Genomic DNA, 22469 nt, shown 5'->3' with positions numbered 1-22469 from the left:
CCATGGTCAAGTTACTTCACCCATCTTTCTCAGCCTCAGTTTCCTCTACAAAAGGTGGGGAATAATAGCTGTATCTACCTTCCAAAGTTGTTGTAAGGTTAAGTCTATACAAAAAACACTGCAAATCGTTTTTTTTGTATTTCAAATAGTTTAATTTTAACAATATTCTATTCAGTGCTAAAATATGTCTTCACTCATAGTCGCCCATTTTAATTTTCTTAAACTTTTTTTGAAACAAAAAGGAATATCACAAAGTTGAATTCAACATGCAGATTTTAAAGAAAAAGAAACTTTCCAGAAAGTCTGAGCTGAAGAATTGGGCTTGGTGTTCCCAGAACCTCACACACACTCTTGCTGGGACATAAGCTGTAGCAGCAGTGCTGGCCCAGGACTGGGGACAGGGGCCACACCAGAAGGGAAGGGGACAGGAAAAGGGGGCATGTGAGGGAAGGGGAGGCAGAAGAAGAATAGCAGCTGGAGAGAGCCTAATGGGAGATGGACAACTGAGGAAGAGGCCAGGGCCCAGGCAAATGGAAATCCATGTGATCAGCCTCCAAGCGCAGTTAGGTGGTAAAGAAGCCCCTCCTTTCCCCAGAAGCCTAGCACACAACTAGAGATGATGACTGATGCTCCAGGCTTGGCTCCCCAAAAAGCAGGGTAGGGCCTGGGGGTGTGAGCTCCACCTGGTAGTGTGCCCTGGAGGACGAGCCTAGAGCTTGGGGAACCCTGGGGCCACCCACTTGCAGCTTCAGACCCCCAAGGAAAGCATAAGGGAAGAAGCAACCCTCTTCCTAGGAGCAAGCAAACAGGTACTAGGTAACAGAGACGGAAAGATGGCGTCATGACCCCAAGTCCTCTGGCCACCTTCCCCACTGCAGCCTTTCAGCCCAGCAGCACAGCACAGCCAGGACCAGAATTCAGTAAATAGAAGGGAGGGGCCAAGCGGGCAGGGACACCAGGTGTTGCTAGCTTTCTGACGCCGTCTGCCGCACAACACAGTGCTCCACACAGAAACGCTTTAGTGGTGGGGCACCTGAGTCCTCCTCGTCCTCCGCATCCTGTGTCTCTAGTGGGACCGGTTCTTCTTGGTGAGGGTGGGAGGTTCATCAGCCACTTCAGAAGCAGGCAGGGTTGGTTCCTCCAGGATCTCCTGGCCTAACGCGGGCGGCTGGGAATCATCCGTTTGTAAATCTGAGGTGTCCGCTGGGCTCAGTGACTCACTCTGCTGGAGGCTAGAGCTTGAGTTGGTGCTACTGTCCACCTTGAGCTGATAGAGGTCAGACATGGAGCTCTGGTTGCTACTATCATCTTGGGATTCAAGGAGAGAAGAGCTGGCAGAGGCATCAGAGGGAAAACCACTGGTTTCTCGGGCTGCTGAGTTATCTGATTCTGAGCTCTCCTTCTCTTCGCTGTCAGCTACTGGTACCCATTTAAAGATCCTAAGGGATGTGCCCCGCACAGTTACCCACTTCTTCTCCCACTTCCGCACTTTCTCGGTGGCGGCCATCACCTTTTCGATGTGGTCTTTTTCCGGCTGCGGGTCTCTGCCCGGACCAACCACGACAGGGCGGGCGGCGGAAGCGGAGGGGGCCGGGCACGTAGAAGCACGCAATGCACGTGGAAGCACGCAATGCACGTGCCGCCACACCCGCCGCTGCCCCGCCTCCAAGTTTTGCAGATCTTAAAACGCCTTATGTAAATATAATTCAATCTTATTGTTTATTTGATCCTTGGAAGACCTCTGAATTATTTTGGACCTTGAGGTGAACCGTACTGCATGCCAAAGGTAAGGAAATTATCAAAGATGCTAGAATTTTAGGCTAGAAGGGGTCATGGAGATAATATAATCCACTGTCTCCCATTTCAGGTACGAGGAAGCCCAGAGATATTAAAAGACCTACCCAAAGTCATTTAGCTAATTAGCTGTAGAGTCTTCTCTGGTATCCTGAAAGTGATTTTTCCTACCCTACCATCCCTTTCTCTCGAAAAGAATAGAGATTATTGATTATTAATTAAAATGCTAATATTATACAACACCATCCAGAAATGTAAGTATAAATCTCTTCTGGCTTTCCAGAAGATGTTAAACCAATATTTTCTCAGGCTGATATGAAGAGTAATGTAACATCTTGGAATACCACAAAAATGAGCGTGTGACAAACCTGCCTTTTCAGGGAAGCAATTCCATTATTTTCAAACAAGAATATGCATACATCATGTTATTCCTTTATGATAGAAATATCGCTGTCAGGATACGTTTCTCCTTTCTCTGGTGAATAGGACCCCAAAGAGAAAATGAGCTCCCGTTAGAAGGTTGGCTTGTTAGAAATCTTCTGCAGCATCTGTATTCATTTGTGGAACTTGAACCTTATGGTAGTTCTCATAGTTCTCTCTGTTTTATTGTTTGTTTCTTCTCTCTCGTACTTCTCTCTGTTTTTGTTTCTTCCATAGTAAAGACAGGGAAGGTTAACAAGAAGTTATCATTTAATCCATCTGAGTTGTGATTTGTCAGTTGCTGAGGAGTTAATCATATAAGTAGGAATAACTGGCATGATATTGATTTAGCTCAGGTTACAATCTTACTTTAGTACCAAGAGATGGAGGGCATGTAGAGGTAAAGATGAACTATTGTGCCCCTGTCCCTATCCACATCCATTTATGATGAATGAGCTCACGTCTTCTTGGAAGGTACAAATCCTTGCCTCCATATTTGGAAATAAGTTCACTCAATAGGATCATGCTTATTTGTTTGTTCGAAGATTAGCCACTTAGCCTTCCTTCTGTCATTCATTTGCTATGCAAATACAGAAGAATAGAACTAGGAGCAAGGGTTGATTAAATGAATAGTTTGCCAATAGTATTCTGTAATAAACAAGAATACAGAGTGAGTGGCTGTTGTTAATTTAATATTTGTCCAAATTGGTACTGCCTACTCAATATTTTTCCCACTTTGTAGTTAATTGATGGAGAATTATAAGGCCAGCTTTTAGGAGACACCATAGGAAAAGTTGCATGGTTTTTCATCTGGGAGATTTTCTCAACCACTTACGCTTGCTTTTGACACTCATTTGTGGACCTACATTGTCTTCTGGTGAGACAATCACAGTTCGATGCCAGGCATCTTGTTGTTGTTGCATTTTGTTTTCACATCTCAGCAAAGAAATTAGAAATTACAAATAAAAAGCATGTTTATGTATGTATATGTATATATATATATATATATATATTTTAAAGCAGATACTCTCTCAGAAGAATGCTTCTTAGTGTACGTATGACAGCTAGATGACACTGCAGTGGATAGAGGATGGGCCCTGGAGTCAAGAAGACTCCCCTTCCTGAGTTCAAATCTGGTCTCAGACGTGTAATAGCTTTGTGACCCTGGGCAAGTCACTTCACTCTCTTTGCCTCAATTTCCTCATCTATAAAATGAGTTGGAGAAGGAAATGGCTTCATGTGGCTATACATAGGAACAAACATTAAAATAGTCATGATAAAGTTGAATGGATTTTAATGTTATATGTCTAAATATAAATTAAAACAGAGTTAAATCACAGTTTGGGCAGAGTTCTTGTAAATTGTTGCTAAGTGTGATTTTAAAAAGACCCTTTGGCAATGATATTTATTGAGGACAAATAGAGATGAGTGTGGAGTTGAAAAAACATGGAGACAGATGCATGATTTCATTTTTCTTTTCTCCTTAAATAAGCTGCCAAATACAATTGGAAATAAAGGAATTCCAGGGTAAAGAAATAGCATGCGGTGACTTCTGAAAGGCAAAATCATCTCGATGCATTAATACATTAATGTCACATGAAAGGTGGATGGCAGGGCTATAACAACATAATTCCTTCAGTTTTTCTTTTCTTTTGTTATGGAATCTTTCGCTTCAGAACACAACCAGTTTACTGTTATTTGAAAGTTTGCAAAACCTACAAAAAAAAGCTGCCCAGTGGGATTCCAGTCTACAGGGAGCTAATTTTTTGTTTCCAAATAACGTGTCTTTTCTAAGAGATGGCAAATTTATTTCTTTAATAAACACACTGCTCACTTAGGTCCCATGGACCTTAAGACCTCTCTTTAAAAAAAAAAGGTTTTACATGTCTACCTCTGTGCCAGAAAGACCTCATTATCCCACCAAGATATACTAAATGATCCTTACAGTCCAGGAAACAAACTTTATTATTAAGAAAATTCTTATTATAATTCATTAGAAATTTAAGATCACAACCCCATTCCTCCACCACTTAGCACAGCTTCCTTCTTTTCATCTAAATGTACAACTCTCTTATTTGAATTGTATTAACTCATTCTTATTAAACACATCTATAGCAAATTATGCCTACTAGTGTTAGTGTCAAAAGATCTGGGTTCAAAATGAGACTATCTCTCAATAGCTGTCTGACTGCGGGCAAGGCACTCCCTCCCTCTGATGTTCACTTTCCTCATGTGTTAAATGAGGTTGATGAGGCTTCAATGACATTCCTCCTAGGCTTGCTGTGAGGAATCACTTGAAGAAGAGAGAGAATAGTACAGTGGTTAGGGTCATGGTCTTAGAGGCTTTTTTTCTGCTTTTGATACAATCTAATTGAGTGACTAAGTTATTTATATCCTCTGTGTTCCTCCTACCTGTGACTTGAGTTGGGATCTGCTGGAATGGTAGAGGGAGTTTTTCCCATGCTGTGTCCAGGTATTACTTAGAGACAAGCTGGAGAAACGCTGCTATTTTGATATTGCATAACATATAACTGAAAATAAGACAGGAGAGGTAATTGATTAAGGTGCCATGCAGATAGTATTTAGATAGCAGTATTAGGGTAGCTATAACTTCACTTAGCCTTGTTATCTTAGAACTTGAAGTAGCAAAGCGTGCCATTCCCCTTGAAGAGAAAGGATGGGCTGCCCCTAATTGGAGGCTTGTTCTTGTTTTGAACCTGTGACAGACTGATAGGTCAGCTCTTGTGACTTACTTTTATTCGGCTTACATTAAGTATGATTTCTATGGTTAAGTTTTACATTCTAGCTATGGAATAGCAGCTGTAAAAGATTTGTTTTGTTTATTTTTGATCCATGGTTATTAATTCTTAGCCAATTGAATAAATATAAAGAAGAGTATGGTAAATACTATTTCATAATCACTTAATAATTGGGGCATGTGGTCCAATGGAGGCCTCAGTCTCACCCATCCAAAGGAATGGCATCAAAATTTCTATTAGTTATTGCACCCTTATGCTGACAAAGTTCGTTTCTACTAATAAAGCTAAACATACCCAAATGTGCTATAGTTAGAATTAATGTGATAAAAGAAGCCATCTGGGTCAACGTTCTTACCTTAAGAGGTTGAAATCAATATCTTGGTTATACTCCTGATTTCAAATTAAATGTCATACCTTAAATCTTATGTCTTAGTAGAATTATAAAGGATTAAAGCCCTTAATAAATTCAGCTTACTTTCCTTGTGGATATTGTTCACTGGCTGAATCTTATTTTGATTAAAACAAAGAACACTGTTGCTATATTTGGGGGTGACTGTCTTTTGTTATGGACAGCTAGGTGGTACAATGCTTAGAATGCTGGGCCTCAGGTCAGGAAGACCTGAGTTCAAATTTTGCCTAAGACCCTTACTAGCTGGGTGACCCTGTGCGAGTCACTAAACCTTGTTTGCCTCAGTTTCTTCATTTGTAAAATGAGCTGGAGAAGGAAATGGCAAACCACTCTAGTATATTGGCCAAGAAAACCTCAAATCGGATCACAAAGAGTCGAACATGACTGAAGAATGACTAAGCAACAACAATCTGATATCATCTCAGTTCTCTTTGACTCAGTTCTCTGGTTCAACCATGCTTCTGGCACCCAAGTCCTCTTCTCTTTCCACCCATATGATTCTCTGAGGAAACCAGACCAACCATGTTCTATATGTATAACAGCAGTGCAAGAGAATATATTTTCAAAAGTAACTCCTACATTTGGACTTCATAGTTTCCACTCTTGAAACTTGGCTTAGTGTCTATCGTATCAATGTTGGGAATCAAGAGCCATCTACCCTCAGATGTAAGCCTAAAGCTTTCAAAAAGCACAATATCTCTTATTCATATAGCACTTCAAGGTTTACAAGCCTTTGATGTCCATCCTTACATTTATTCCTCCCAACAAAACTGTGAAGCTATTATGTTTTATCATCATCATGTGGTATTATAGTTATGAAACACATAAAATGTAAAATAGATTCTTATTAAAATTATTATCCCCATTTTATGGGGAAGAAACTGAGAGTCCATTTAATGGGCTAAATAAATTGCCCCAGTGGCACATCCAAAAAATCTTGGGGTGGGGGATTTCGACCCAGATCTCTTCTAACTCTGAAGTCTTGTGACCTTCCCATTGTACTGTCCTACCGTCCTCCCCTAACCTCTTCTCTCTTCAGAAAGCAGATAAAAGTAAAAGAAAAATGGCCTATACAGTGCCAGATCCAAGATAACAAATTAGTCTTTCTTACACAAGTTATATCCCATAGGTGTTACTGTTTAGTTGGGGCTTTAAGCCTTCATTATAACACATTAAGGAGGCAATATGGCATGACGAAAAGGTCTTCGCTCTGGAATGTAAGGACCTGGCTTCAAATACTGCCTTTGGCACCTTCTTACCTGTGTGACCTTGGGTAAGTCACTTAACTTCAGTAGGGCCCATAAAATGAGAAAGTTAGACTCCATGGTCTCTGAGCTCTCTTCCAATGCTAGGTTTACGATTATCTATTATAAGTCATCATAAAATATGTAATACGTGCCATGCAAAGAAATTTTGTGGCATAAATATGGTGTGAATTTGGAAAAAAAAAAGTACTTATAGAGTTTGTTTGCAAATTCCATACTAAGCGCAGTTGCCCGCCTTTTTACCCGCAAGATCACCACAAAACTCAAAGTAAATCTAGCTAGAGATAAATGAAGGCTTCAGGATGTTTTCTGCTGAACTGAAGTTGGAAAATAAGCACTCCACTATGAACAAGCAAAGCACCCTCCCCACCCTCCGGTCTGCATAGCTGGTGTGGAAAAAGTAGTGGGAAAAGCGTAAGTCTGAAAGGCTGAAGGCAATTTGTGAGCTAAATAGTGGGGAAGTGTCTGCTTGAGCTGGTCTGGTCTCTAGGCAAACAGAATATCTTTTAAAATACCTCGCAGGCCCCATCTTATGCAGTTTTAATGGAGTTTTGGATGATTTTAGACTTTTTGGATCACTCAGGAGGACTGCTTTCATTTCAGCAAAACCCCGAACTGCCAACCTGGTGGACATCTACATTGAGCTGTGGTAAATATTAGCCCATATCGCTAATTACTACTGGCTGTAAATCTTTGCCATAGCTTTTTGCTAAGTGATTGGAATTCTCTGAGAGTAAGAAATATACAGTAATCCCTCTTTTTTATGAAGGAGATCCATTCCAATAACATAGTTTATTGTCATTTACTGAATAAGGTGGAGAAATAATATCTTAGGCATAAATAGGGAAGTGCACCATGCCCTGTATGAGCATTTGAGTTCATTTCTTGGGAACCCTGACCCTCTTTTTTCCAGCAAAGCAGACTAAGGTACCCTGGCTCATTGGAAGAATGTGCCATCTTTTTTCTCAGGCACATATTTGTCATTATCTGATTGGTGTTACCTCAAAACTTAGAAAAAAGGGCTATGACAGCCCAAGAAGTATAACCCTGTCCACAGCCACAGCCAGGCCTAGGGCCTGTGCTTATAATGGTGCCAATGCCCAGCACTGAGAAAGCCAGAACTTTCCCCGACTGCCTAACCATCCTAAACTTTGTTTTTCTTAAGAAACAACCAAGCAAACAAAATGGCTTTGCTCTCAGAGGATTCATTAGTGGAGAAATCACTATAGCTCAGAATGCCAGAGACACAAAAATATAACCATTTTCAGGTGACAAGTAAAATAAACCAAAATAAGCACAGACCCTGGACACTTGAGCAAAAAAGGATTTTTTTTATAATATCTTGCTCTTAAATGTTGTGTTTTTTCATGTGCAAAACTACAAAGCAGAAGATTGAGCATCAAAAGAGATTTGTGTCCCTTGCCACAAATCATGGCATGTAATTAAGGGGAGGGTTATATGACCTGCCCGATGAGGAGGATTAGACTAGATGACTAGATGACGCCAAGGTCCCCTCTAGTTAAAAGCCCATGATCCTATGATCCTCTCTTTTATGATGGGTAAGGGAAGGGAGATTTGCAATACCAAGTGACCCAGATTACTGAATATGTGTCCTTCTTTCTCTTGTTCGATTATCTGCTCAGATTGAATCCCTTGACAATTCAATGATCCGTCGTTTACTTTGCTTGGCTACAGAGGGCTATGGTTATGCGTCTATAGCAGGAGGCCCACAAAATAGAACATAGGACCCCAATTTGGCGATCTTCCTACTATAATCCTTTGCACCTGAGCTCTCCAAATGTGCTGTAGCTAAATCTATATAAATGGTCTAGTAGTTTGGCACCCATATTGATAAAACACTGATCTGTACTTAAGGTTTGTTTGGGGTAAAGAAGAAACAGCTAGGTGGCACAGTAGGTAGAGTGCTGGCCTGGAGTCAGGAAGATTCATCTTTGTGAGTTCAAATCCAGCCTCAGACACTTAACCCTAAGTGCATACTGTGTGACCCTGGGTACCCTGTTTGCCTCAGTTTCCTCCTCTGTAAAATGAGCTAGAGAAGGAAGTAGCCGACCACCCTAGTATCTTTGCCAAAAGGAAACTCCAATGGGGTAATAAAGAGTTGGACATGACTAAAAAACACAACAACCACCAGAAATGGTGTAGAAGGAAAAAATGATGACTAGTTAATTATCACAGTTATTCATTTGATGCCTGTGCTTGATTCAGATAATCTCTTCTGAACATCTGAAAACCCAAAATGTATCTGAACAATTCATGTTTTACTAAGTTTGAAAAAATGGAAATGAGACATACTTGCAACTAGGATGCTAAATGAATTCGGATTTGATCACTGAACAGAATGAATGGAGGAAAATCTCATTCATTAAGTATTTAACCCTTAACTTTCCAGACACTCTGCGAAATTCTGGGAATAGAATTTTATAAAAAGACAAAAAAGCATCTGCACTTAAAGAGCTTATGTTTTAATGGGGCATTCTAATCACTCAGCTACGTGGTACAGTGGGTAGAGTGTTGAACTTGGATTGAGGAAGACCTGAGTTCAAATTTTACCAGTGTGGCCCTGAGCAAGTCACTGAACTTTTTTCTGCATTCTGTAGAATATGAATTGTAATACCTGTAACAACTAGCCTAACAGAGTTGTTGGTGTAAAGTGCTTAGGAAGTCTTGAAAGTCTGTAACAATGTGAGTATTCACCGAAGAAAGTAATCCTGGTTTCATCTTGATAGCTGGCTTTGCCAGATGAAGTTGGAAATGTTGTAGAAAGAGGAAAAAAAGGCAAATACCAGAAAAGGCTGATAACCCTTTGATGAAATAAATATAGGGGAATTTGTCAACATCTCTAACTAGACACTCTATTGGAGAAACAATAAGTTTATCCCAGAAGGGGGAGTTTCAATGTTGAAGCTTCTACCTGGGAAATAAGCAGTAAATAGTACGAAGAAAGTAAGATTTCAGGGACTTAATTAGAGGAAAGCTTGACCCCTGATTGGTTCAGGGATGTTAGCTAGAAAATAAAACTTTGAGGGAAAGTTAATAGAATGGCAAACATGCTGTAGGTGGCAACCGTTATCAATGGGCTGCTATCATTTATACCCAAGTAGTATTTGTATAGAAATAAATAAGGTTATAGTTGAGTTTTACCTGGGGCACATGCCAATAAAATGGTTCCATTTTTATGCATAGGAGCTATTTTTATTTCAAAAATCCTAGCATGGCCACCCCGGAGCGCTATACAGAGGGCACAATACAGTTTTTATTTCGATATCACTCATCTGCAACCTGCGACATCAATCTTTGTGATGATCTGATATGGCAGGGGTTTATGGGAACAAGGAGGAGGGCTCCTGCCTACTAACTCCTGCTATTATCACATGTCTATAATGCTTTGAGCACTGAAAGGGAAATGAACTGAGCCGATATTATTATCCTTGTTTTACACATGAGTAAACTGGAGCATTGAAGCTACTTGCTCAAATCCCTTTGTTTGCAGTTGCAGTTAATAAGAGAAGTTTTGTCTGTCCCATTCACTACCTTTTTATAGCCTCCCTGATTCTCTGATGTCCTCTCGGTGAATTTCTCTAACAGATCTGATCAATAATAATAATAATAATAATTTCCTTCTTTGAGAATAGCATTTACTATGAAAAACTTTTTTCTCAAAATGTATTTTGCAGTTAGCTGAAATATAAAATATAAGCCAGGTTCAGTCATGAGTAAAATAATATTGCTATCCAACCCTGAGAAGTGTGTTACATATTAAAGAGTGTTAATTTGTTATTTAATGCACTGGTAAATACTAAATTGCTGTCTGGTATCTCAGTGTGAAATTTTGGACACAACCCTCCAGTACATGGAAAACAGCAGCAGGAACTAGAGATAGTTAATTGCATTCTCATGAATTTATGCCTCTAGAACAGATTATTGGAAGGGAAATGGATGATCAAGAGTACCTGAAAAATTTAGTGTTATTTTCATTATTATTACTGCTACTATTAGGCTTCTCATATGGTTTCCTTTTGAAGAACTCTGGGGTTGCATGTTGATAACGGATAGAATATAAAGAGAAGTCACCCCACAGACAGGTCTACCAAATATGCAGCTGCAAATGTGGGGGTTTCCTAGTGATTCAAAGTAGAAATTAATTGAACTAAGTATTATACCCCTCAATTAATTTGTCTATGTAGTTAAGGCAAAACAGTTATAGGAGGCATGGTACTGAATGAATAATCCACATGATTGTATTTGTGTGTAGCCTTGATTTCTCAGATAAAATTATTCAGCCAGAAGTTGACAAGTATTTCTATAATTTATGGTCATATCAGTGCTAGAAGTCTTTTCTTATGTTATAAAAATGAAATTGATGCATGAAGTATGGCTATTTAAAATGTAACATGCCATTGTCAGCACTCTGCCTCCATTGAGCCTATCAAAATATTAGATGCACAGTACCATTGCTATCTTTTAAAGGGCACAAACACTTTTATTCAAGGCATCTAGTGGTACACTGAAGAGCACCTTTCTTTGGTGGGTGGGTGGACAAGTAGCATTTTCTTTTGAAATTCGCACATCAGACAGACAAATACTATGCAGCATTTATGAAATGTTGTAATGAATATTCCATGTATTTATTATTTTGAAGTAGGCTAAGTAGGTCTTCATTTATAATCCAAAAATCTTAAGATCATGAAATGTTGTCCTGCCAAAAAATTGCCAAATGCATCTTTTTCTCCAAAAGAGGAAAAATAAATAGTATATTTTAACACCTTGAAAATTGACATACTGGAGGTTTCTCTAAATGTTTTATGGAAATTTTCACATGTATATTTTTCGTCTTAGGGAAGTACACATAATAACACATAATGCTGTAGATCTCTACATATAGATTATCTGGTAAATTGAGCTCAATAAAACATTTCCATCTGAAAAAAATGAATAATTGAGTCCCAAATATGTATTTCTCATTTTCTTAGTCCAGAAAATGTCTTTAGATGGTCACAGTCAGATTTTCAGAAATGGGATTTCATGTTAGGTAGATTTCAGGAGCCACCGTTAGCAACGTATCATATATAATGGAGAGTATCCTGGATTGAAGTCAGAAGACATGAGTTTCATTGGAAGCCTTGATTCTGATTTGTGGATAAATTAATGAATCTTTCTGAACCTCAGTTTCTTCATCTTGAAAATGCAGCTAATGACACACTAACTATAAAGCACTTAGTCAGTCATAAAGTTTAAGCGCCTATAATTTCATTGGTATGGGTACTTCCTCTGCTTGTAAGCATCATAGCCTCCTCACACCTTACTACACAGTCTTTTTGAATTCTTCGAGCTCTAAGGAGGCCCTCCATCGTGGACTTCTAGAACAGAATGATAATGAGTTCTCTGAACATGGATCTGTTGCTTTGTAAATGCTTTAATTGCCCTGTTAATTTCACAGGAATGGCAAAGCATTTGCAGATATAGCCTGCTTCATAACCACACTGATAAATCCATCAGAGATTAAAAGAACAAAGCTATTTGAATCCTATGCCCAAGTATCCGACCAATGTAGAGCAAACACTGTCTAGTTCATGAGGTTAAGCTAACAGGGAGAGAACTCTAGAAAGCAGCTAGGTTCAGTTCAGTCATTTTTCAGTCCTGTCTGATTCTGCATGGCTCATTTGGCTACTCTAAAAGTAACAAAAGAGACATGAAGCCAACAGAAAACTTTCTGGCTTATGATCTGAGCTTCTGTTCCTAAACATGTTGGTGCTTTAGTAAAAGAATGACCAACCTATGCTACGGAAGCCAGGTCAATTCAATTTTATTTCTTTATGTGTTAGTACGGATGAGCTTCATCGAAGTCCTGTTTTGAGTCCTGATCATGACTTGGAGATGATTGTGGACTCTAGAAGGCTATACTGGTGGAGTGGAAGCTTTGTCTAGGACCAGGAAACATGGAGAGAACCAGTGAGGTCTCTAGTCCAAGGACAGGCCTGGCAAAGTTGGGAGAGGTGCTCGACAAACTCAGTAGCTGGGTGACAGCAACTCTAATTATATTAAGTTGTAAAATGGCTTCAGTATACATTGATGGAGGAGAAACTCACACAGACAAAATGAGATATCCTCAAATACAGAATTTGCTAATTCAAGGTAGTGTATTCCAGGATTGGCCATTTATTTAACATTTTGATTGTTCATCAAGCTAATCTTGGATAGTAAATGTACTCTTGGATATCAGCACTAATACCATACTCTGCCATCCAGTGACACTGGCTTCCTTGCTGTTCCTCTCACAAGATACTCCATCTCGCCACTATGAGAATTTCCCCAGGCTATCCTCCATTTCTCAGGATGCTCACCCTCCTTACCTACTCCTCCTGGATTCCCAGATTTCTGTCTAGCTGAAGACTCACTATGTTGTTTTGTTGTTTTTCAGTCATTTTAGTCATGTCCAATTCTTTGTCAGTCCATTTGGGGTTTTCTTAGCCAAGATAAAGGAGTGGTTTGCCATTTTCTTCTCCAGCTCATTTGCAGATGAGGCACTGGGCAAACAAAGTTAAGTGACTTGCCCAGGGTCACACAGCCAATAAGCTGGATTTGAACTCATGAACATGAGTCTTCCTGATTCCAGATCCAGTTCTCTATCCGCTGCCTACCTGGCTGCCGGTATACACTATACTTGCTGTATATCTCTATATGAATAATATCTCATTGTCTGTTCATTCCTTACCACATCTGCAATAAAACTATAATAAAGAGTTGCCTGAAAAGTTAAGCTTTTCCTTCAATTACATCATAATTCCATTTTGTATGTGGCTTCTCTCTCCTTTCTCCCTCCTGCATCCGGTGTCCTTTACCTCTCTTTCATCAATTAATTACATCCATTTAGCTCCATCAAGCTTGGAAATTAGCAGATAGATTGGAAGACATTCACCCTTTGGTAGTAGAAGTTAGGATTTATTCACAACATGAAGTTAATAAGAAAGCACTAAGCTACTTAACTCAGGAATATGAGAGAAGAAACTAAGCCACTAAGTATTAGCTTTCAGGCATGTTCACTTCTCTTCCTTTCCTCATTTGTTCCTTCTTTAGTGGACAGTATTTTAGGGGATTTATAATTGGTCCGATCAGAACTCATTTTTCAGTTCAGAGAATAAATAATCTCTGTCTTTAAAATGGGATTTGTATCTGTGTTTCTGTTTTGCAACTGCTTTGAAACTAGAATCCTTGGTGCCATTATTCTTGTGTCCTTCCCAGGAGATCTCTGGGTTCTCTTGCCACTCTGATGGCTGCCCCACTGTCCTGTAGAGAAGGCCACACATTTTAACAGATTTTTCCAGGTCTCTATGGTATAGTGAAAGAGAAAGGCCCATTTATTGATTGCGTGTGGCTGTATTTGTGCATATGCATGTGCATGTCCATATGTGTGTGAAAAACTTGAACCTGTACCAGTTCATCTCTAAGATGTATAAAGGCAAAAACGTTACAACCGAGAGTCTCCTAACAATGATGGGTGATTTGAGGCAAGTTTTGAAGGAAGCCAGATTGCAGAAATGAGGAAGGAGAGCTTTCCGAGCATGGGGAATGAGCACTTAAATAACAAAGTGGAAAGTGAGAGTTTAGGGCCCAGATGAAAAGGTTGGTTTGTGAAAAGGACTTTCAGATCAGATGGTAGAAATGGCATCTATGTCTTAAATGATGGCTCTCAAATGTGGCTTAGTCATTAACTTCGTGACAATGCACTGAATAATTTACCAAGACAGTTATAATCAACATTCACAGATCTTCACTTGACTCACTAGCAATTTCCGGGTGGCAGCTTGCCCAGTGCCCAAGTAGTGTGTGATTTTGACAGTGACCTTTAATAGGACATATTTAACGAGGCTCTCTTTAGTGCTACAGAATGAGACTTATATCAAGAATTTAGGTAAAGGAATTTCCCCCCCACTTTAACCACTTGGGAACTGTGTTTCTCTTATTCTGTTGGCATTAATTAACACCAGGGAACTTTGCAAACCTTTTCACTGGCGAGTTCTTCATATGATGGAAAGGTTCTGCTATGTTACGGTTATTAAAGATCTAGGGACACTTTTCATCAAAGATATTACTCAAAGCATCCCCCTCCAGCTGTAGGCCATTGATGGGGAATTTGATTAGTGTGGGCAGATTGTATGAATATTTGTTAAATGTTTTGTGTGAGAATCATTTGCTACTCCCCCTGCCCCCATTTGGCATATTTGTGACTCAAGGGGTATGTGTGTATATGTGTTTGCTTCAATCTTCTATCTGACCAATATAAAGATAGATTGACACTATTCCATTAGCACAGCAAACAAAGATTTGGTCTATGAAGAAAATGGTGAATGCACTTAAATATGGCATGAATAGATGGATAATCTGTTCCATCATCTTGTTCACCTTCCTTTCAAATGTCCCCCCTCCCCAGTGCTCTCTCATCCCCCACCTAAGGCACTCACAGGGCTTCCATGCATAACTATAGGCAAGACAGGATTCAGAGATAAACGACGGGAGAGAGAGGCTGATGGGGAGCCCTGATAGAAATGGGATTATCTGGTCTACTGCCTATGTCGATGTGAGACTGCATGGCAGAGGAAGCAAAATGTTTCTGTGGTCCTAATCATGAACTTACTATTTAGAGAAAAAGCAACAAGTGGTAATGCTAGGTACAGTTATTCTTTTGTGTTCATAGATGTTTTTTCTATGTATAGACAAGCTAAGTTTATTGCTTAAACTCCAGCTAAGGTATTTCCAGCCCAGGTAATTTAGCGTTGAATGAAACTGTGTTAAATATCTTTAATTTGGTTTTTTGGATAGCCATTACTTTTCTTTTTAATTCAAACATGTTCATATGTCAGAAACAAAGTCTAAATAACTTAAATTATGATTTTTAATCAAGGAATTGGTTTCCTTGTGATAGCTGTCTATTTTGTGCAAATGTATAGTAATACTATGTATATAGCTTAGTAACTAAACTAGGATAGCAGGTGAGGACAGTAGGATATAGTGGATAGGGCACTGCCCTCAGAGTCAGAAAGACCTTGGTTAAATCCTGCCTCAGATACTTACTAGTGGTTATTGTGACCCTAAGCAAGTCACTTACTTCTCTGTGCCTCGGTTTCCTCATTTGTAAAATGAGGGATTATTTTCAGTGGTCTCTAAGGTCTCTTCTAAGCTTTAAATGTACTATCCTGTATGATCCTCTAATTTAGCATGGTGTCAAATGTTCTATGGGCAGTACCACTGTTAGAGTAAATCATCAAGTATTAGCGCTAGAAGGAGTCTGTGAGATAATAAATACAAACCTGGAGACCAAACATCTCATTTAGTAAATGAGGAAACTGACACTAAGTTATGTGACTAGCTAGTGGCAGGGCTGGGCCTCGATCCCCAGCGTCCTGATGGTTGTTAATGCTCGCTCTGCCATTTCACGCTCAAGTCTCAGAGGGACAATGTAAGTAAATAGAAACTATTGCAATGTGAACACGCTTTTAAAGGAATGATAGCATTGGTCAAACCAAATTGATGCTGATTTTTCTTTTTTCTTTGCTTTGATTTCTTGCTGCCATTTAATCCTAATTCAGAGGAAACCAGAGCCGAAAAAACCAGGAAAGGTAAGAGTGCAAAATTTCAAGCAAATTGATTTCAAAACATTTTGTTTGTTGTTGTTTAATCTCTACTTCGCGGCATTAAAACTGTAAGTGCTTAAGATGACATATGTTATGGTTCTGCTTTAAAAGAATTTCAAGCTGAGGTGTCTTCACATTTTGCACCACTTACATAGTCCTAGAAACAATTTTTGAGTCTGGTTTTATTTATTTTTTTCCACCAACACTCCCTTATCCTACTGTGCCAAAACAACATGCTGCTGACAGCATTCTTTTATGAATGCCCCAGTAATACAGTTATGATCAATTTTAGCACTGAAAAGCGACAATTTTGGTGATAATTCCCAAGTTAATGAATGTGAGCCCTGAAGAAATATGATAGAGTCACATGGGAGACTCCCGGAATGAAACGAAACATGGCTATGTAGCAAACAGAAGTTCTCCGTGACACTGAGTTGGAGAATATCACTTTTAAGCTCTGCTCATAAATAGACTACAAGGTATGAATAGCCATCTTTTCTTACATAAGTTGGTTCCTTCCAAAAATTACCTGAATATCCGTACAGTTGAGTAATACATATGATGATAGCCATGGCCCCCAAATGCTTTGTGAGGCACTCTACTACTTGGGGCTGAAATTTAAAGAATCATTTAAACCCTTTTTTTCTTCTTCCTTTTCTTGTGGGAAGACTTCTTTAATTGGCAGGTCCACATTTGGCCTGATATTGTGAGATTCAAAGAAATGTTTTTCGTGCATGTAGCTTCCAATTGCATATACCAGTTTAAGTGTGGGCCCAATCCTCCCATCCTTTATAGCCTGGTAACACTAGGTTTCAACTCTCAAAGAGGAAATTGCTACAGTGTGGTCCTCACTATGACAATAAGTTCTGTGTTAGGCTTGGAAGACTATAACCTGTGTAGGAATGATGAAAACAGTCTGTAAGGTCAAAGTAAACTTTCATCACCAAAGAATTTTAAATCACTAGAAGTTGAGGTGTTTCGAAATCATTTCTGAATTGTTCTCATGTGACATTGCTATTATTTACCAAATATCACCTTAACGCAGAATGATATGAATTTGGCAAGCGAGTCACCAGACGTCTCCCAAGTTGAGAGAGAGAGAGAGAGAGAGAGAGAGAGAGAGAGAGAGAGAGGATGAGAGAGAGAGAGGATGAGAGAGAGAGGGACAGAATATGTCATGAGGAATATCACAGAGCAGAAGCTTTGTGAAGCTTTGAACATGACCAAGTTCTACCTTCGATCTGACTGAGACGTTTAAGAAAGCTTAAATTGGTGAACCCTGAAACAATGACAAAAACATGGAAAGTCCATTTAATCCATAAGTAGGGGATATGTATTACTTTGTAAATAATGTACTTCTCTGAACTGGATCTTGAGTAGAATGTATACTCATGCTCAGGGGATTCATCCCACTAAAATACTTGGGCCATGAAATTGGAACATATGATATACTAAGAGGTGATTGAAAAATCCATTTAATCATGTTTTGGGGAACTATGGAGAAATGTCTATTTACTGAACTCTCCCACAGCAACAGAATATAAGTTTCTGTATTTGTTTTATATATTAGCTTTCCACACAAAGATTTAAGGAGGGGGAAGGGAGTAAGAGAAAGCAAAAACCACACACTTAGAGTATCCTTTTTTGGTTTTAATTTCATTTTTTAAAATGTGCCCAATTGTCACTTCCTTCTATGTGTTACTCAAGCAAAGAAGGCAGAGGAAAGGGAGGAGGGACTCCCTGCCCCTTGAGGCAGCCCTTTGCACTCTAGAATAGCACTAATTGTCACCTTGGATAACATTTTTCACCAGACATGTAGGTATTGGTCAAAAGTGATCTGTCACTTCTCTTTTGGGCTTGTCTTTAGGGTGGCCATACAAGAAAAAAACTCATTACTTTCTACCTCTGCCTTGCTTTTCACTTAATACTGTATTTCTTAGCTTGATCACCCACTTTATTCACCACATTGAATTCTGAATTACTTTTTGATGTTTCCAGAAATCAAATTCAACCTAAAAGAATGTGAAAATGATAGTCTTCAGAAATCATGCAAGCGATGATGTTATTGAAATAAGTACGCAGACTCCCACATTGCATCTGCTTTGAGGGATATGCATCTCACAACTGGATGCAGGATGGAGGGAGTCACTCACATCCCAATTGTACCCACATCAGTACATGCGTATGGTATAATCACATTAAAACATTGCTCCTTATTCACACTTTTTGAAATATCAGAGATTCAATCTTGTTTTCCAAATTATAGCACCTCCACCCACTAACTTTATGCAGTGTCAGTGTTATTCCTGTCTTTTGGTATTGCCATGACATGGAAGCTCCTTTGCATTTGGGGTTCATTGGTTTTAGTGCATGCCTTTTACAAGATATTTTAAAAATTGAATTTAGGAAGCTATAACTCTGTACCCAACTTGGGAAAGAATGTTCATTAATTTTGTATTTAGCGCACATTTTTATAAGTTGAATTTACCCCTTGAAATAATGATTAGTACTTTAGTTATTTTTCCAAATTTAAAGAAAAAAAGAAAAAAGGCTACATGGCCCAATGGAATATAGGACCAGCCTTGTAGTTGGAAGAGCCTGAGGGCAAGTCCTACCTAAGATGCCCCCTGGGCCAGCCAGGGGCATCTTATTACTCCAAGGAAACTCTCTAAGACTGCAGCATAGAAAAGAATTTAAAATACTTATCAGCGGATGGATTTTCCATATCAGGGCATTCTCTAACCTAGGAAATCACAAGGCAGAAAAGAGGAAGGAAGGAAGAAGTAAGAGAAGGGAGAGAGCAAGGAAGGAAGGAAGGAAGGAAGGAAAGAAGGAAGGAATGTTTATCTTTAACAGCATACTGCCCCCAGATGAACTCCTTAGCTTTTCATTCAGCCAACTGAAAGATCAAAGAGCTCCTCAGTAATTGCCCTCCCAAATTGGACTAAAACTGCCTTCCATAGCCATATTCAATTGAATTGATTGTTTTGCAGTAGTTTATAGCTAATTAGAAAATAAATGAAGCCTACCCTATGGTGCTAACACACTTAGGAAGGAATTAATTATTTCTTTCCCAAATAATCCCCAGCACAGATGTACTGATTTTTTTAAAGGAAGAAGAAGAAGAAAGGCTAAGTGAGCTTTCCTCTGGTTCCTCGTTGGGTAAATACAGGCCTAGCTCTTAGAAAACATTCACTGTATGATTGACTAGAAAACCAGCCCATGGGCCCATTTCAACTGAGAAAATGGATCCCTTTTTTGTGGGGCAAGGCTGAATCTGTTGTCCTGTGGCTCAGAGAAAATGGCCACTCCATTATTGTGCATTAACCAAATGCTAAAATTTAGAGGGCAGGATTGAGTTGCTTGAAATTTTCAGAGGAGGATTTTTTTTCTGCCTATGCATGAAGTGAATTTACAAAGTGGTTTTGATCCTTCTGGATAATTGAAGTACAGACCTCAAGAGCTCCAGTAGTATTGCCATTGCCGCCTGCATGTGGTATCTTTTCTCCTACATTTTTATCACTGGAATAGCCATTGAATTTGTGTCTAACATGAAGGTATGAAGTATCATGGGGGCCTGTGAGGAGACAGATGCAAAAATCCACTCTTTGCAGGTGCTGTACTTACTATAACTCTGTCCTCTTGGAGAGTATAGGAAGTCCTTATCATCCCTTTTCTGGGGGGAAGAAGTGTCCTCTTGAAGCTCTGCTTCCAAATTAAATAATAATGTTTAAAAGTGTTGAGAGATTCCTGAATATAGTCTTAAATAGTTAAGTTAAATAATTCCAGTTCTAGCTGTATGCTTCAAAGAGTCATAGAAATTGAGTTAGAAGTGGCTTCAGAAGCTATCTGGTGTAACCCACATGGAGTCAGTCAGTCAGTAAGCATAGATTAAGTGTCTACTATGTGTCAGGCACTCCGCTAAGCTTCTGGGTTACAAAAAAGAGGAAAAAGACAGTTTCTACCCTCAGAACTTAATGAGAGAGATGATAAGCAAACAAATACGTACAAACAATATATACAAGATAAATAGGAAATAATTAACAGAGAGAGACGACTAGAATTAAGAGAGACTGCTTAAAGACTTCCTATAAAATAGGGGATTTTAATTGAGACTTAAAGAGAGCCAGAGAAGGCAGTAGATAGAGAGGAGGAGGGATTCCAGACATGGGAAACAGCCAGAGAAAATATCCAGAGCTGAGTGTAGTGTCTTACTCATGGAACAAAAAGGAAGCCAGTATCACTGGATCAAGGAGTACATGGTGAGGAATGGGATATAAGAAGACAGGAAAGGTAGGAGGGAACTAAATTATGAATGACTTTGAATACCACAAAAAGACTTTTCTATTTGATCCTAAAGGTGACAGCGAGCTACTAGACTTTAAGGAGAAGCATAATATGATTGGACCTGTGCTTTAGGAAAATCACTTTGGTGGCTGAATAGAGGCTGGATTGGACTGGAGAAAGTTAAGGCAGGGAGGCCTATCAGTAGACTATTGTAGTAATTCAGGGGTAAGATGAAGAAGTCCTTCGTTAAAGTCTTGGCAAGTCAGAGGAGAAAGGGGGGAGTGTTGGAGAGATGTTGCAAAGTTCAAAGTGACAGACTTTGGAAACAGATTGCATGTGGGGGGTGAGAGAGAGTGAGGAGTCCAGGATGACTCCTAGGTGGTGAGCCTGCTGCAGTAGAAAGATAGTCTACAGTAATGGGAAAAGTGGGGGCTAGAGGGAAAGAGTTGAGTTTGAGATGTGTTCATTTTAAGTCTCCTGGACATCCAGTTTGAGATGTCTAAAGATGTCTAATATGCAGGTGGAAATGCAAGATTGGAGATCAGTAGGGAAACTGAGGCGGGATAGGTAGATTTGAGAATAATCAGCATAGAGACGGTAATAAAGTCCATGGGATCTGATGAGATCACTGAGTGAAGCAATATAGAGGGAAAAGAGAAGATGGTCCACGATGGAACCCTGAAGAACATATATGGTTGGAGGAAGTAATCTGGATGACAGTCCAGCAAAGGAGATGTTCATATCTGAACAAAACTCCCCTCTGACATGATTCGTCCATTCTCCTTTTACCTTCCTCTCTTCTTTTTCCTGAGAGATATTTTGTTGTAGAACTACAGAATCAGGCAGAGGGACACAGTGATCTAGCATATGCTTGGAGTTAAAGCATTTGCAATTATATTTGTCATTTTCTTCAGTACTACTCTATTTCCTCTCTCACACAGTTGCAATTTAGTGCCAGCAATATTGCTATAAGAGGATTAAAATAACCGCGAGCTCCCCTTTTACATTACCAGTGCACCTGGTTTAGTCCGACAATTACTTCATTGACATGTTATTCCAGGGACGTTACACCCCAGGGTATGCTGTGATATCTTTTAACAACTTCTTACCTTACTTTAAAATATATACTTAATGCTTTTAACTCAATGGGTAGCACCTAATGGATAAATAAATCAGAAATAAAATGAGGCCAAATTAGTTGAAGAGCCTGTTTGCATGCTTCCCCTTCCTTTTATACTTGAAGGCATGCTACAGAATGTCAATGTGTCCTTCACTGTAGTTAAGGAGAGAGCTTATCTTTTATTCTTTTCACATTGTTGACGCAAAAGCCTTCATCTTCACTACAGAACACAGAATTTCCAAGTTAGAGGGGACCACACTGACCTTCTATTCCAACACATCGTGAAAAAGGACACTTGTACAACACACCCAACTCTGCTTAGAGCCCTCCAATGAGGGGGAGCCACTGTCTGCACAAACACCCTCTTCTACTTTGGGATGGCTCTGACTCTTGGGAAACTTTCTGACATCAAAATGAAATTTGCTTCTTTGTACTCCTACTTCTCTTCTCTAGACCTAAACAAAACAAGTCATCAAGCACCCAGAATGCAGCAAGACCCTACCGTGAACCTTTCAGTTATGTCGAACTAACCCACCTCTAAGATTTCAAAAATGGAGTTCACCATTTCTGACTAGAACCTCCTTTGTTATCATGTATCCCACTTATCCATACTGATCCAATCTGATTTTTGTTACCTCCATCTGGCTCTCCAGGCACTAAATCTGTCCCACTTCACCCAGTCTATTGATACCTTTAGCTCCACTCCATTGCTTATGCAGACATGCTTTGGTACTCAGCTGTTCTGCCATATTCAACTTCAGTGCC

General features: G+C 39.4%; 1 protein-coding gene and 1 pseudogene across 1 annotated transcript in view; one reads left to right on the top strand and one right to left on the bottom strand.

The window, feature by feature from the left end:
- LOC118832709 (protocadherin-11 X-linked-like) overlaps positions 1-22469 on the top strand; it is a 523359-nt gene that overhangs the window by 217910 nt on the left and 282980 nt on the right. Inside the window, exon 6 of the mRNA XM_036740037.1 lies at positions 16253-16282. Within this exon, the coding sequence (XP_036595932.1) occupies positions 16253-16282 (30 nt within the window). The remainder of the gene's footprint in view (positions 1-16252; positions 16283-22469) is intronic.
- On the bottom strand, positions 966-7281 carry LOC118832664 (annotated as a pseudogene).

This window comes from Trichosurus vulpecula, chromosome X, assembly GCF_011100635.1.
Source record: "Trichosurus vulpecula isolate mTriVul1 chromosome X, mTriVul1.pri, whole genome shotgun sequence".
NCBI lineage: Eukaryota > Metazoa > Chordata > Mammalia > Diprotodontia > Phalangeridae > Trichosurus > Trichosurus vulpecula.
Note: the sequence above shows the minus strand (reverse complement) of the source record. Positions and strands in the feature narration are given on the sequence as shown.